General features: G+C 35.2%; 1 protein-coding gene across 4 annotated transcripts in view; it reads left to right on the top strand.

Moving 5' to 3' along the window:
* PCGF5 (polycomb group ring finger 5) overlaps positions 1–13,680 on the top strand; it is a 65,295-nt gene extending 51,615 nt beyond the window's left edge. For 3 of the 4 annotated variants that reach the window (XM_064662879.1, XM_064662878.1, XM_064662880.1), the window contains 2 exons: positions 1,853–1,912; positions 4,124–13,680. In XM_064662879.1, coding sequence (XP_064518949.1) covers positions 1,853–1,912; positions 4,124–4,171 — 108 coding nt within the window. In that variant the 3' untranslated portion in view covers positions 4,172–13,680. The remainder of the gene's footprint in view (positions 1–1,852; positions 1,913–4,123) is intronic. The other variant, XM_064662881.1, reaches the window with a different exon arrangement.
* The last annotated feature ends 370 nt before the right edge of the window (positions 13,681–14,050 follow it).

The raw sequence follows: 14,050 nt of genomic DNA on the forward strand, positions 1-14,050 counted from the left end.
TATATTTATTATAGATGGTATACGTGCTTTCAGCGCTTGGTCCAAGAATGTATTCTATGACCCTTCAAAAAACCCTTACTTAAAAATGCCTTTCACGTGTTTTCTGGATTTCTTATGTAAAACTCTGTGAGGGAAACCCTGCAGCACATGTATTGTGTAGATTCTGAAACTTCAAAATAGCAGATATACAATGTTCATATGCAGGTTCTGCTCTAAGTTTTAGTGTCTGAAAACCCAAGTGCTTGTTTTTTTCCTGAAAATGTGCTTTTGGTGACCTTTTGAGTTACAATAGTTGGCGAATCTGCATCCAGCAGATCCAGTAAGAACCTGCTTTATTCAGTCAGTAGACTGAAAGTGACTCTGGAAAATTATTGGTGAGATCTAATTGTTTTATTACTGTTTCTGTTAATACTACACACATTTTTTTTAGATGTGCTATTTAACACTAACATCCAGATAACAGCCAAATGGGTTTTCCTTGCCGCGTGTGTATATTTTTGAATTGCAATATTTAACCTTTTTACAGACTTTTTTCAGGTCTGATCCTCAGTTTGATTTAGTAGCCCTTATATTGCCTTGTATATTTAATTTTTTTGGTTAGAAGTCATATCCCCTTTGTTTCCCTTTCTTTTATACATTCATTTGTGTGCGACTGTGGATTGTTCTTCAGTCTTTATTGCTTTGTAGTATATACAGGGTTGTTGTCTGTCATTATTAGTGGAGGCTAAATTGGAGTGCAGCTAAGATTAAGCATTTAACATATCTTAATGTAATGATCTGTAGAAGACTCCAAACTTGCTGTATTCTTTTTTTTGTTTGTTTTAAGCACCCTAGTGCTCAGAATAAAAGGCACTGGGGCACGGACAGAGAAGACAGAGAATTAAACACACTGTGGAGTTAACAATTCACAAGTTTCTCAAAGTTTTACCTTAATCTGAAGCGGTGGGGGGAGGATAGATTTTGATAGGAATTAGAGAAGTTAGTGTATATAAGCAAGTATTCATGAAATTTGAAAGTAATATTGCACTGAAATTTGATCATTGCTGAAACCACAATATTGCACAAATAAGGGAGCTTTAAGTAGTATTTTTTCCAATACTGTCTTGAAACCAGCGGGTTTTGGCTTGCCATTCTGTATTTTTGTTAGCATTGGCAGTACTATTAGGAAGTGTTGAGGCAAAAACTAATGATAATGGAATTTTTTCCTGACATTTCATCCTGCAGCACCTGCCTACAAATGGACTTTTGGCAGATGCATTGTATTGGAAGCAACAATAGCTATCGTTTTGACAAAAAAGACATTTGTACTGATGAAATTTTTTCAAAAATCTCAGAACTATAGCTTTTAACATTAAGTGAATGTAAGAGTTGACAACTCTTAAGTTTGTAAGTTGCGTTTACATACACACAGTATGTGTTCATCTTTTATGTAGTTTTAAATCACTCCCCTGAAGTCAGAGATGACTAAAACCTGTAAAAATTAAACTGTGCTGGTAATAAATCCAGTAATATATAGGCTTTTATGATTTTTTTTTCCTTAATGAAGTTGCAATGGTAATTAATTAACAACGTCTTCTTCTGAATGAAGATCAAATAAGTCTGTTATATACATCTTTGGTACTATTGACCATGAGCTTTTACTGGTATACCTATGGACCTTACATGAGCTAGACAAGTAAAGGGAAAATGTCCATTTATTCATTAGAGAAGTCTTTCCTATTTTTAAATAAATAAGTTAATTGTGAGCTTTAAATTTGAAAATTAAAAAAAAAAAATGAATTCACTAAATGGTAAATGTGTATGTCCAGCTGTGAATGCCTCTTATCTGATCAGAAAATCATCTCCTTCGCAGTTTCGGTGTCAGAACTGCTCATCTTCGCAAGTCTGCTCACAGGATGGCACTTTTTATCAGGTAAGAGGCACTCACGACTGTACATATTACAGTCATTAAGGTCCTGTCAGCACTTCAATTGGAATTCAATTTGTGGAGTTTTTATAATTCCTCACTAAGAAGTGCTAAAACTCTGTGAGCGAGGCCTGAGCATTTTCGTTCCCTCAGTGCAAGCTTTATTGAATGAATAAACACAGTCCATTCAAAAGGTTTAGGAGTTTCTTTTACTTTACATTAGGCTGTTTTGTTTTTTTTTAATGGAGAGATACCCTTGTGTAGGGTGATATTCATATCAGTCTCAAAGGATTATCTACCTCTTCCTATCTCATCCTTCTAACTAAACAGCGTTGGGCAGTCACTGACAAGGAATCAGAACTGAAGAATGTGAATCAAAGGAGACAACATTGGTTTCATCTCTTTATGGGAATTCATATGTCCTTTTTAATGGAGTAAAGAAATGTTAGATTTTTGTAAACTATATTTCTTTCACATATTTTAAAATTAGAAATGGAATAATGCCTTAATCTCTAGACTATATAACAAAACAAAACCTACAGAACCTGCAAACTGAAGCTGATTTCTAAGTTTCATTGACCAATCTGGTTCATACCTATTTGAAATGATATTTCAGTTTCCTCATTGAAAATTTTTATTTGAACTTCATTCTAATTACTTTGCAAGTTTGAAATAATATTTTTGCATGAGTAAAAAATTAAAGCAAGTGATAGAGGGTCACTGCCTACTACCAATGGGAGCAGCCTACTATACTCATGTTTACTTCAGTAATTAGAATTGTTCCAGCGTAGTGCATTTTATTTGTACACTTTTGGAATTTTGTTTGCAAAGACACTGAGCCTCACTGGTTTACTTGGCAATTCAGTGAGGTGACTGCTCTGTCTCTGCCTGTGTGCATTTCCAGTATGATTTGCGTACTTCTAGAGACAATTTATATAATCAAGGTGAAAACCGTGTAAAATAGCATTTAAATAATATGGTAGTCATATCCTGTGCAAATAAAAAAATAATCAAAGACAAGTAGTTTATGGTACTACAGATAAAAGTTTGTTAATTGCACATGCAGACCTACACATGGTGCTCCCTGTCTTCTCTCCTAAATACTCCTGATACTGTTAATACCTCTTGGTTTAGGTTGTGATTTCTCTACACTCCAGTTTGTAAATCCCCTGCAAATGTGATCACATTTATTTCTCGTGATTTCACTCCCATGGCATGGGAAGTTTATTAACCCATATAGGTCTCTGAAGCTATATCTCTGTTTCTTCATCTCTGTTGCATTTGAATGCAGCAAAATATTTCTGGTTTCATTGATAGCTTCTGTAATAATTCTGTGCACTTCCAAATTTGCAATTAAAAAAACTTTAAATTAGCTTTATTCCTCTGTTCTGTGGCAGAGAGGTATTTAAGCCCATACAGCTGCTGAGCCAATGAGATTTTCCGGGGTTATATGCTATAGAAAACATCCAGTACCCTATTGAAGTTAAGAGGAAAACTTTAGACTTAAATGAACAGGCTGAAATAATAAGACATTTAGTAAGACGACACTTTGAGCAACAAGTGCCCAGGTGTTCTACAGCCCTTTTGGGAAACCCACCCAGTGTTGCCTTTCGTTTCGCAAAAGTTTTGTCCAATTCAGGGATCCAAGAAGTAATTTATTTGCCTTTTTTTTTTTTCAGTAGAAACTAATAAAAATGTATCACTAGATCTGAGATTAAGGAGTTTGGATTTGGGGGAAAAGTTAGCCATCTTCTCTCAGAAAATCAGCTGACACCAATTTGACGTCTTTTTTTTTTTATAGTATAGCTATGGAACCTCTGTAAATATAAAAATTCAAACAAAGTACATCACCTGTAAATATACTTCAGTTTAGAAAGTAAAAAATTTCAAGATTGATTTTTATCAAGCACAGCAACACAGAAGTAAGAGTTGTTTGAGCACTCCAAGTATATATGTAATAAAATATAAATATTGAAATATATGAAAGCAGATAGAGAAATTTTGTATCAATGACAAATAGCTAATAGATTTGAGGTACGGGTATGTATTTAACTGTTGTATGGAATCGTTTCATATAAATAAAACTGTCATATATTTGTATCTTAGGGATAAACTTTGGCTATTCTTAAGGCAGTTTTTAATTGCATTTTCTTTATGAATTATGTCTTCATGCTTTCTCTGTTCTTGTTGTTGTTTTCCCCTTGCTTTTGTTTTCAGTCTTACCCCATGGTACTTCAGTATCGACCTAGAATTGACTTCGGTTAGACCAAAGGGCCAGATCCCACTGAGATGAATCCTGCACTATTTGTTTACCCATCGACAGATTGCACAATGAATGGATGTGCCTGGATTGGGGGGACACAGCCAGATTTTCAGCATGCAAATAAGGACATTGTCTTTCTTAAAAGTGTCAGTTGCATCTCTGTTGTTTCTATTAGAGCAAGCCAAGTGCCATTCTGCTACTGAAATGTGCATAAGATATTCGTGTATCTTAAGGGTGTGCTGCAAATCATAGCCAAAATCATGAAGTGTACAGTCAAGATTCAAAAACTATGGAATATTTTTGCTTGCGTGTTAGAAAATTTTTCTGGTCCTAATATTGATTACATTAGCAAAATGGCAGAGTGCTCATTCCATGTGGTGTTGCAGTTTCACACACTTACTATTTTACTGAATATTGTTGTTTAAATCATAGAGTACTGTAAAAATAACTAAGGATTATACCTTGACAATATTTTGTATAGAAAATATATTTAGAAATGTGGTGGTTGGGCCACTACCTTTTTCTTGATAAGGTTCTCATGGGTCCAGGTATAGCTCACTCATGAGCGTGCAACAGTCCTTTTGCAGTGAATGAAGATTAATTACACTTAACAAGAGGTGTAGAACATGATAATTCAAAATAGTAATTTTAAATCTTCTAAATAGATTCTACTAATATTGCTTAAAAGCATTGCAGCCTTTGTGATTGCACTTTTCTATGGTTTCCCTGAAGATTGGAATTTGGGATACTACCTATTTTTGGAAAATGGCTTCTGGTCAGATTACATTTCTTCTAATTAAGCTTCCACAAAAATGAAGCTAAAATAATATAAATGTCTATGGAACAAATAAATTTCACTACAAAATTACAAGCAAGGCAAAATTTTACATAATTATTACCTCTCATAATAAGCATTTCCTTTTAAGATTGGATGGAGGTCTATAGTATGCGAAAACAAAAATAATATATAGCTTTAATTACATATTGTACCTCTTGCAACTATCTGGAGTTTAGAATTCATTACAGAAATTTTCATTAGTTAAAGTCACATCATAAAACTATTTCCATAAAATTAGAGGTAATGCAATACTGAAGATAAGCAGTCTGACCAATATAATTGTTCAGGTCGTCTTTTTTCCTAAGACCTGGTAGTGCTGGATAAAAAGTGATTGTTGCCTTAGATATTGTAAGCATAATGGTTCTAGTATGGAAATTTTATTGGGTTTTTTGGTAATGTTGCAGGGAGCATAGCAATGTGTATGTTTTCTGTAGTCTTCCATTGTCTTTACTCTGCTTAATAGTTAGTTGAGTTTTTCTCTTCAGGTTCTCTGGAGATACTTATAGTTCAGTAACTTTATGTAATTTCTATTTAATAGATGCCTGCTAGTGTTGTAGATAGCTATTTACTTTCTTTATGCCTTTTGCATACAGCAAAAAGGAACCAAATTAATTTTTCAGAAGCTACTGTAGAGTGAACTGGTCGTTCTTAGACAAAGTGAAAATTCTTTCTTGGGATCAAGTATAAAAGATGGATGCAAGGCTGTAAATCTTTTGTTAGTGTATGTCCCTGTACATTAGTAAGTTCTGTAGGAGAAATAAGCATGTTGTGGATTAAATCTAGCCCCTTTAATGTTGTTAGGGGTTCTAACATTGATGACTTTAGGAATACATAGGCGGGTTGAATTCTACCACTGCACGCCAAAGCCCATATGACAACACAGAAATAAAGATGCTGTCAGTAGCAGTCTGTTTAGGAAACCTGCTATTGCAGGTCAAGTTTGCACATATTGTGCAGGTGCCAGTGGGACTGGGGAAGCGAAATGTTAAGGAAGCTTCTGCCCCTTTCTGCAGGCAGTGTGCTGGCTGATACAGGCACATGTTCATGGGAAGGGGTGCATGTACTGGCTGCAGGGAGCAGTCATCTTTTTGCCCACCTAGTCTGTGATGTGCTACTTGACAGAAAGAAGATTTTCCATGAAGGCAGGGCCCTTCTCTGCAGAGCCTGTGGGGAAAAATAGATTCTTTCTGTATATAGAGGTCCTCCTCATGGAGCAGCTTGGAAGAGCAAAGCATGCATTCTGATTGCAAATCATTTTTCTCTTTAGTATACATAGTTGTTTTGTACAGTTGAAATAGGATATTATTTGTAAATATTTACATGCACATAGAAATGACACCTTACAGTTTTTATATATTTCCCCTGTTTTTATACCAGAATTTTCACTGTAGATTCACTTGACACAAAACATCTGTTTCAGTTTATCACAAAGCTAATGGTAGGATGCTTAAGCATAATTTCTGCTTGGTTCAGGGCACAGTTTTTTTCTCAGCAATTGAGCTTGCTGTTTTGACAAATTTGAACAGACTTGTTTTAAAAAGACAAGAATGCATCATTTTTAATCCATCCACCTAACAGGACCCCTGTAATAGCACTGTTTTGTGTTGGCTTTGGAAAGGCACCTAATAGAAGCTTTCTTTGACTGTTTGATAGCTTTCTGTATTCATAATTCAGAGAACCATGAATTCTCTCGATCAGAATTGGACATTGGTTTAACTCATGGTATTTTCTTGACGCAAGTTAAAACTAGATTACAGAAGGCAAATCTTCATTTTAAGCATGGAAAATACTGACAGATCTGAACCAATGTTCCCAGCTAAGAATGGTGGCATTAAATGCATATGAGCTAACCACCCACACTTTATGCATTTCTGATTTGATGGCACAGTGCCCGAGTGCTGCTGCAGTTTAATAGTTTTTATAACAGTGAAGTGCCAGTGAAATACATATCTTAACTGGGCAACTTGTATAGCACAGGCATTGCCTTCCTTACGGGAAATTTCTCTCCCATATAGTACATATGTGCCATGTGTCTACAGATATGCATATTTAATTAATTTGTGCCAATTAAGACTATCTGAGCACCATAGGAATATGAGAATGCATGTGCAGATTCCTGTGTGCCAAAGATGGGGTAAAGTGAAATGAGTACCTAAGCATTCCCTTCAGACTGCACCATATGCCATCCTAGAGCAGATGCCTGGATAGAGTCTGAGCATTCCATGACAAAGTGTCACCACTGCATGCTTGTAAAGCATAGGAATATAAAGTAAGTGTTGCTGCCACTGTGTTTCTATGGCTTTCCCATATCAGAAATATCTAACTGCAGAGGGATAAGACCTAAAAAATTCCACACTGCTACCTAACCTTGCTGTCTCTTATTTAGCACATTTGGTGCTGCTTTGTTTTTCCCTTAAACTGAAAAACTCATTAATGAAAGTCATAAGCAACTTTTTGTTCAGGGTAGCTGATTGCTGCATTTATCTAGTAACAAGCTGTAAGCTAGAATTTACAGACAAGGTCCTATAACATCTCAAACAATATGGAATTAGATGATTAATCAAGAAATGTATCTTCCATCATGCATTACTACACTGCCAGTAGCTAAAGGCCTAGTCCTATAAACTTTTTTTTTCCTTTTAAATACCAAATAAGATTACTACAATAACTTAAGTGACTCATCACTATAGTAGGTACTGCTCACTTGAAACCTGGGATTTGGGTCCGAGGAGTATGCAATGCTGTAAGTATATTGTGCATACTCAGCTAGCTTGCAGTTATTATGCAAAAAAAATTATAAAAGTATTATTTTTACTGTACTAAAAATGTTATACAAAACAAAGTGCCTGATTATTAATACAGAATACCTTTTCAGCCCATTATTTGCATTTGACAGGGTAATATTTGCTTCTGTATTTTATCTATGGTCTTAATGTTTTCAGCAAGAATATTTCATAAACATGCTGTATTGAGAAGCTTTCAGGGGAAAAAAGCATAAAAAGAAATGTGTCATTTTAGATAAATTAAACCCTATCTCAGTAGAAATTATATGAAAAAATACTTTTATATTGAAAATATTCAATTTTCTGCATAAGGGACACTTGAATCTGGATCTTGGTCTGTTTTCCTCTATAGGTTCCAGCAATATGACTTGACTTTTCTGTTATTGAAAACAGTTCTAGTGCAGCTGCAGGAGAAAAGAGATTGATCCCATTCCATTTAGATAGAAGCTAGGCTCTTATTCTCTGCTGCAGACAAAGTAATGGTCCAGAGTTTCATCTCATGTCTCCCGTGTATAACTGTTACACATGACCTTGGGAGAGACATAAACTGTTTTTCCTTTTCTGCTGCTTTCTAAAATAACAAAATAGGCCAGGGTTTAGTCCTTTAATTGAACCAATTACTGAGCTTTATTATTTGTGGAGTTTTTTTATGTTCTCATGTAACTGAAGACAAGAAGAGGCATTCACACCCCAGAAAAAAACATTTTTGAGAGGAGCTGCAACGAAAGGAATAGCATCCAGCTCAGCCAGATACTGTGTCTGATAGAAATACTAGAGAACAGATAGCTGTTCAAAGCCAATCCTAAATCTCAAAATAAACAGATTGAGCCTTGTGTATAGAGGGGCTACATAAAATACTGGTCAATTACATGCACTGATCAAACTTATTTTTATCCTGGAAAAGTGCCAAGGCGTTAAGACTTACATGCCTATCCAGGAGCTTAGTCCAGTTTCTTCACTTAATCTGGCAGGTTGAAGGCATCTCTTTACTTCCTACGAAAATGCGTATATCATGCAGCATATTCCCCTCTCATTTTACTTCATGCTTTGTTATCTTATTATTTCTCTCAGTTAAAATGTCTAAGCAGGCACCTTCTGTCCTCTAATTCTAGGTCATTACACATCTTTTGCCCTTTCCCATATCCCACCCCATTTCATACCCCCCAAGTAAAAACACTGAGGAATTATAAAGGCAAAATCACACATGAGGTGTCAGCTCACAGGTTTCATTCATCAGGCAGCTCTCACAGATTTCAGCAGTTTTCACAGTTCTGCATTTTGAATCCTGTATAGCCAGTTTGAACAAGGTCATACTTCCACAAGGGGTTGAGCTAAAGACACTTGTTTGAGTAAGGATTGCAGTCTGCTGGAGTGTGCTCCACGATGAATTCCAAGACATGAGGGGATTGATTCACCCTAAAGGAAATGTGAAAAGCTTGCAACTGCACATTTACTGCTAATTTTGTACCATAGGGATTGTCTGACCTTCAGACCTCAGCTGAAACATCCATTGTAGGAGTGTCCTCCAACAGATGATCTTGTAATGTTAATATATTTTTCTTCAAAAGCAGACTTACCTGTTGATTGTCTAACTACTGTCTACACTGTTTGTAGAGCAAATTAAAGCATTAGATTCCAGAATAGGAATTTGATTAATTAATGAATTCCTGACAGATTCTTCCATCCAAGGTACGTGCCATAAATCTTTTGAATTCAGGTAGCTTGCTACTACAGTTGAACAAGGCCATGGTTTCATTCTCTAGTGAGCAATTTAGGTCTGTATGATTCTGGAGTGTGCTAGTGAAACGGAGGAGCTCTGTAGATGGGTAGAAATGTCTAGGCCATCTTTTGCACTTGCAGAAGGAGACCACGTTCTATAAGCTCAGAAGAGAGGAGAATTCTGGAATGAAAGATGTCTACAAGTGGAAGTTTTTGCCATTACATTAATTTTAACCAAAGAGAGGCATTGGTTTGACGTTGCTTGTTTTTCTGAACCATTATGCATACTTTTCTTTGAAGTTCATACTAGAACTTCTATGTGTATTTTTAGGAAATGTTTCTAACGTGGTTGACAGTTGACAGGATGAGGTGAACAGAAGTAGCTATTGTGCATTTTCCTTTTTTCTTGTGGATAGTGATAGTGAGTGGAAAGCAATGTAAGAGTTGAGGAAAGCTTGCTATACAATACACAAAATCACTGCAACAGTATAACATTTTGCTGCTAGTTAACATACTGAGGTTTTTATTACAAGTGAAGTTGTAGTGAAGATATTTATTATCAAAGTGCAAGGCCCATATTTTATGATAGTATTCTATTCCTAAAATTCAGTTTTGTATTAATATTGAGTATGGTAGGTATTGTTCCTGTTGTCTCCTGAATATCGATACAGTAAAATGAAACATGTTCCCTTTTTACTGAAAAATACCACACACTAATCAATTTAAAGTTAGTCTTTGTTGTCAGATATTTAGTTTGTTCAGAAAAAACAAGTGTTTTTTTTAAATAAACTACTTTTATGAATAATCTGGTTGCCTAATAGTTTTAGGGGACCCATTTAATACCAAAGGTAAAGCCACTCAGAAACTGACTTGGAATATGGCATCGACACTTTCCTGGAGTGCAGTGGTCAGGAGGTACACCTGGAATCAATCAAGCAGAACTGAACCAGTGGTAGTTGTCTGTGTCACCAAGCTGAAGGGTTAGGCACACCTAGCAGTTTCCAGCGCAAAATAGAAAAAGAGAAACACAACAGGAATAGCATAAAGGTTAACAGACATAGAGTAGCTCTTTGAGTCCTAGCTCATGTTCCCAGAGAAAAGCACAAAGGCTTGCATTACTGATGTGTCTGCTATACCTGGCCTGTGAACTAACAAAAACTTCAGTGTGCTGTCAATCCTGTAAACCTTCCAAAGCACAAAATAGTCACCAAGCTACTTTTGGGGTTTCTAGTTGTATTTCAGTGATATTTTGGAGGGTCGAAAGGACAGACTTGGAGGATAATGAGAAGATATTAAGTATGTTTTACAGATTTTTATAACTATTTTTTTAGCAAATGGTATTGCTGTCCTTGATGTGAGACCATTGATTAGCAAGACGTGCTAATACTTGTGCAGTATAAAGCAGAGAGAATAAAGAAATCCAAATATCTTGATTTCCAGGATAGTGATTAGCTAAACTGGAAAGTAATCGGTCAATTTAATTGTTTAGCTGGCTGAAAGATTTCATTCTAAATACTTACTGATCATAGTTTTTTCTTCAAATACAAGCTTCTTAGCATAGATATGAAGCAATGCATCATTTTTTCCCTTATTGCAGACTTAACTATTGAAAGAAAAATATTTTGCATTTTTTTAAATTAATGCAAAGCCTGAATTGTTGGATGTTCCAGGCTACTGAATAGATGATATAGAGTTATCCTCAATGGATTTTTTGGGGGTGGGGGCTTAAGTGTCCTTATACAAGCTGTGATCCAAGTTATGATAAGAAAGGAGCCTATGGTGAGCAGTAATAATGTTCTAATGCTTCCTTGCATTTGATCAGTAGTTACCAGTTTTTAATAAGCAGCCCTCACAGTACTTAGGAGCTCATAGAACATATTGTGATCTTATGTTGCTAATTTGTTTTAAAATATAAAATGTTTTAAGCTTTTTGTCAAAAGTGATAACATCATATTACAAATAAACCTTTTTGTGGTTGTAAAATTTAGCTTATAAATCATTCAAATTGAAGTGAAAAAAAACACAGGTCATTGTTAATGACAGTCTATCCTACTATTAAGAATATATGTATTTTTGTAAAGGAAAAGCACTTGTAGATATTTAATCAGTCCAATATCTATCTATGTTAATGTTTTGAAAAAAAAAAGAAAACAAAATGCTGCTTAGAGAATCACTTACATATTTTTATTTTTTGTGCTCAAATGCATTTTCTGTTGATTTATGGAATCTTGTTTATTCTGTGTGAAGCTGTATAGTTAGTACAGCTGGGCTAAATGCATTTCTCACCTTAATCAACTGTATCTGACTATGATAATATATTTTGTGTCTGAGCAGAAAGCTAATTGCAAAACTTAGGCTGGTGGTGCTGTTTTTCATCTTCGATATTAGCTTCATCCTGCCTTATAACTTTTCTACTTCATAATAGGTATAAAAAATGCTACTCGTTTTTTGTGATGTATATGTTTTAATGGACATTTCAGGGTATATTTGGTTATTTAGTTGAATATACTGTGCTTACAAACATTTTTATAAAACGATGACAGAATTTTACTTACAGCGTTTAAAAAACACTCTCCTGGATGAAAAAGAGTGCAAGATTAGTCGAGTTTAATACTTTCCTACAGAGGAAACTACTGCTGGGTACATTCATGAAACATAATTGCATCACAAAAGTTTTTGAGAATTTAACGTTTTTAAAATTTAGAATAATTAATTTCTTGTAATATTTTGCAGCTCTTTGAAACCTCACTTTTAACTGTGTTTTGATTCATCATAATACATTAACACAGCTTCAGGGGAAAAAAAACAGTAAAGCAAAGAATTTTATTAAAGTACAGTAAGGAGTGGCAACCATATTTGTTTGTAGTTATTAGTGTACAATCCAAAATCTATTTACTTATTTCAGTGGAATTCTACAGGGATATACTCTGTGGGCTAACTCTGTGTTGCTCAGTTCAGCTTGACCTCAGTGGAGCGGTTTTCTTCAATTGTCCTTGTAGCTAAGACTTGAAATGACCCAGACTTCCCACTTTCTCACTTCATTTCCTTTCATGGGTGGCCAGTATTGTTTAAATTTATTGTTATATTAACCACACAGGTAAAAAAGTTTTGCAACACTGAGTGTGTACACTAGCAGTAGAACTCATTGTTAGGAACTCAGCTGACTAAATACTTGTGTCCTTTTCAAACTGGGGGAGAAATTCACTTGGAGTATGAACATTTGAAATGGCATTCTCTTATTTGTATGCATGCTACACAAAGATTTGCAGTTGATCAGCATTTGATGTGTTTGGTTTATTGTATGAACACTGTCTGTTTTTATAATTTTTGTTAAGAGCTAATTTCTGTATTAATTCATTAGGGTTGACATCTCAGGGTCCACGAAGTAGCAGTTGAAAAACTTAAATCCATTTGATCTGAGTGCAATAGCAATATTGCAGGCTTGTATCTTTTGAAGAACCAAATATGTTGTGTTTTGAAGTATTTTAAAAAGCACTGTAAATTTCACCCAGTTCTACCAAAGGAATGTGGGGGGGTGTTTAGTCTTAGAAGCTGAGTGTGGCCCTGGAAAAAATTATAAGACACCTGTAATTGTCGGCACTAGTGAGCAGTTTTACAGTTAGGTAAGGGAAGTGCTGGTACTTGGGGGTTTTTTGGCAAAACCTCGTGGTCGTGCCTCTTGATGTAGAGCAAAGCGTGCCTGTGCAAAGCTGCATCAACATTTGTAAGCAAGATTTATTTTCAAAAAACAGCTCATGCAAACCCTGTAAATGGGCCTTTAGAACTTTGTGTGTCAATTTACCTGGTATGTAATGATATTTCTAATAATGAACTACCTGTATGGCTCAGTACTGGTGATGTTGCATTGAGTGCTTCATGCTAATGTCAAGAAGGTTTTACAGCACCTTTATAATGGCTGATAACAAATGACAATTTGGCCTGACCCGTATGCTGCAAGATGCCTCTAGCCCAGTTGGATTAATTTTGTGAAAAATCTAGATGAGCAAGAAGTATAACTAATCTGCTTACTAGCACTGAATTGCTCCTTTCTCAAAGCAATAAATATATTCATGTTGTAACATCTGTTGTGCAGCCTACAATACGAGTCGTTTTGTTGCATTGTTTCTATATAATTTATTTTGTGCAATAAAAAATCTCTGGTTTTATCTGACTCGTCTCTAGTTTGTAGTAATATTTGAATTTAAACATTTATTAGCTTTGTATCTTAATCATGCAAGCGTACTATCAACTCAGAAATGCAGAGTATAAAGCAGAATGCAGTAATATTATGCATTATAGAAAAGTCAGAGGGGACTCATATGGCCTGATTTTGTTCTAGTTAATGTCATGGAGTGTTACCATTAATTTTCACAGGTGCAGAGACTGCCTCACACTAAAGCTAACTGGATTTTGCACCCCATTTGTAAAATATAACCAGGTGGGTTACAGAATGTGACTGTGTTTGAGGCTCTGTTTTAAAAAAATAATCCCATAGAGCTTCTGCCACTTTTTTTAACCTAATTTCACTGCTTTTTATTTTT

The sequence above is a fragment of the Pseudopipra pipra genome, chromosome 8 (assembly GCF_036250125.1).
Source record: "Pseudopipra pipra isolate bDixPip1 chromosome 8, bDixPip1.hap1, whole genome shotgun sequence".
Lineage (NCBI taxonomy): Eukaryota > Metazoa > Chordata > Aves > Passeriformes > Pipridae > Pseudopipra > Pseudopipra pipra.